General features: G+C 30.2%; 1 protein-coding gene across 1 annotated transcript; it reads right to left on the bottom strand.

Moving 5' to 3' along the window:
- Positions 1–342: 342 nt before the first annotated feature.
- Positions 343–2331, bottom strand: LOC107625348 (uncharacterized). The gene is made up of 2 exons (XM_016327968.3): positions 1730–2331; positions 343–951 (listed from the first exon to the last, which is right to left on the bottom strand). The coding sequence occupies exons 1-2, from the start codon at positions 2166–2168 to the stop codon at positions 710–712; spliced, it is 681 nt and encodes a 226-aa protein (XP_016183454.1). The 5' UTR covers positions 2169–2331; the 3' UTR covers positions 343–709.
- Positions 2332–2850: the final 519 nt, after the last annotated feature.

The following is a 2850-nucleotide window of genomic DNA, read 5'->3' as shown; positions in this document are numbered from 1 at the left end:
CAGACGTAATGACTCGTATCAAATCATGTTAATTTGGAGTCGTGCGATTCGAGACTAAATAAAAGTAGCAGTAGAAGTAGAACAAAACTTTTAGAAATGAAATTTGTTTGAGAAACAAAAAATAAATGACAAATTTATTCCTTTTCCACTTGCTAGCTAATCCAGACTTGGCACATTCAGCAAGTCCAAATGTCTAAATTGATTATCTTCAATTTCTTTGTTCTATTTCAATAATGTTTATGAAAAAACCTAGCTTCTTTTGTTTATGTGAAATATTGACTTCTTATCATTTATCTCTTAAAAAAAATAAAATAAGAAATCACTATTTTGACAGTCAAAGAATTTTAATTTCGATAAAATAGTTTCTAAATAAAATTGGCATTAGCATTTTACAAATTATAAAAGTTTGACAATTGTTTAACAAAATTATCCCATTTTTCAGAAGAAAACAGAAAAAATTTGACAAACTTTGCATAATTGGTAAATTTTGTCAAACCTTTAGGATCTACTAATATTTGTCTGTTACTCAGAATTATGTTATTAAAATTAAAATATTTCGAGTGCTAAAATGATAATTTACCCCCAAAAAAAAAAAATGGCATATGCAAGATACAAACCAACCCCATATAGTTACATGCGTACTCCACCTCCTAAATTTTGGATATAACCCTTGTGGTCCATGTAAGCCTGTGGTCCATATAGTTGAATTTCATGTTCCCAATCTACTTTTCTTGATCTTCTCTTTCTTATGAACTGAACACTTCTTGCCATTCATGATCCTCAAGCTTTGCCTTAACAAGTCAAATTCCCTCTCCTTTTTGTACTTCTCTTGCTCCAACGAATCGAGATGAGATTTTAATGCTTTGATTGTTTCTTCCTTGTCTTGAAGTTCTTTCCTCATAGTTTCCATTTGGATCTCCTTTTCCTCTGCCTTCCAATATAGACCGTCCCCTGCACACAATTAGGCAACAAAATTTAATTAATAGGCTCAACCAAATAATAACAAAATAAAACACAACCTGAATTTTAACTCGAGCTTTTATAATTAATATAGCACCATACTCATTTTTAATATAGAAAGGTAAAAATCAAACACCAAACTACTACCCGCGACAACTTTTCTGAGGATATACTAAAGAGCTAGAGCCCTACAATTTTTGCATTTTTTCTTAAAAAAAAAAAAGAAAAGTTTCTTTTTATGTTCTTTTACTCGTCGTCTGATAATGTTCATAAAGTTTAAATCTGATGATAACAAATATATAATATGTGAACATAACAAAAATTAGAGAAGCTTTTATATATATCATGCAACAAGAGTGATTTTTTCACACAGATTTATTATTAAAACAAATAAACACTAAAAATCATTCACTAACTTATCCATTATGTATTTTATAAATACATATATAATTCTTTTGTATATATATATATATATATATTACACTTGTGGTTACATCAAACGTGATTATTATTAAAACTATTTACGAAAAAGGTAAATGAGAACATCAGAAAAGTGATAAGTAAGTAATTATAAAATGAGATGGACTAAATTTTTTATTCAGGTAATAAAATAAATAATTTCAAATTAAAATGGAAAAATTATTCGTGATTATCAACGTTCGGAATTGAGAAACAAGTGAGTACTGTAAAAAGGAAGATAGAAAATAAATATTATTTTGGTAAATAATTGAGTGAAGAAAATGGAGTGAGAGGGGAAGGGAGATTATACCATGATATGTCCTGTGAATGAGGTCATCAAGCTCAGCCTTGATAGCAAGATAGAGATGCTTCCACTTCTCAACAGCTTCATCTCTTCTTGCTCTCTCTTCTTTCATCTGTTCAACTAATAGCTTTGTCCCCATTTGCTCCCACTCTTTCTCACCACCCATCTTCTTCTCTTCCAAATCTCTTATCCTCTCTTCTTTCTCCTCAACCATCTTCCTTAGCATCTTCACTTCCTCCCTCATTCTTTTCCCTTCTTGCTTCCAATCTGCCTCCTTGAAAGTGAACACCATTATCTCTCTCTCGTAGCTCCTACTCTCCTTCTCCCTCTCATACATCACGTCCTTTATCTCTTCTTGGAGAACCATCACTTTCTCCTTCAAATTCGTTACATATTTTTCTGAGAATCTCCTCTTCCTAGTACTCTTACTAACACTGCCACCCATCTCAATTTGATGCTGATGACTGATTTGAGTGTGACTTTATGTAATGTTACCAACAATAATTAAGCTATCATTTGACGGTGCTCGACTGCTCATAATAATTGGTGTTGTTCTTATAGTCTATGTTTATGTGTGTGTGTGTGTGTGTGTAAGAGAGAAGAGAGATAATAATGATGGTGGGGATGGCATATAACATAGAGAGTGCAAGCTAGACTTCTCTCGTCTGACGTGGAATACTATTCCAGTATTACGTTCTTAGAAGTTAGAACTTTGAATATATTCATTGTATGGTTTAAAAATATTGTCTAATTATTTACTTTTATATTTATAATCATTAAAAGCTTAAATTTGTTAGAACTTAGAAGGTCCCTTAATACTGTAGTAGTTCTTTCAATTTTCCAGCCAGATAAGAATTCAAAGAAAAAAAATCTTAAATCTTCTATGGTACTGGTATATATAAATTCAGATATATATCACACCAAAAAATTAAATATATAAAATAAATAAAAATATAATAAGATATTAAATTTGTTGTTAAAGATCATTGTGGTGTATTCATCTTCCATAGAAGATGATAAGACATTTTAAATTGAAACGCATTTCTTATTTTAGTAAATAAAAATACAATTAATTAGAAGAATACTAGTATTTTACCTGTGATACTATTACGGGAATATAAATCTTT

This window comes from Arachis ipaensis, chromosome B2 (assembly GCF_059453495.1).
Source record: "Arachis ipaensis isolate K30076 ecotype BB chromosome B2, ASM5945349v1, whole genome shotgun sequence".
NCBI lineage: Eukaryota > Viridiplantae > Streptophyta > Magnoliopsida > Fabales > Fabaceae > Arachis > Arachis ipaensis.
The sequence above is the reverse complement of the archived record's forward strand: the minus strand, read 5'-3'. Positions and strand labels throughout refer to the sequence as shown.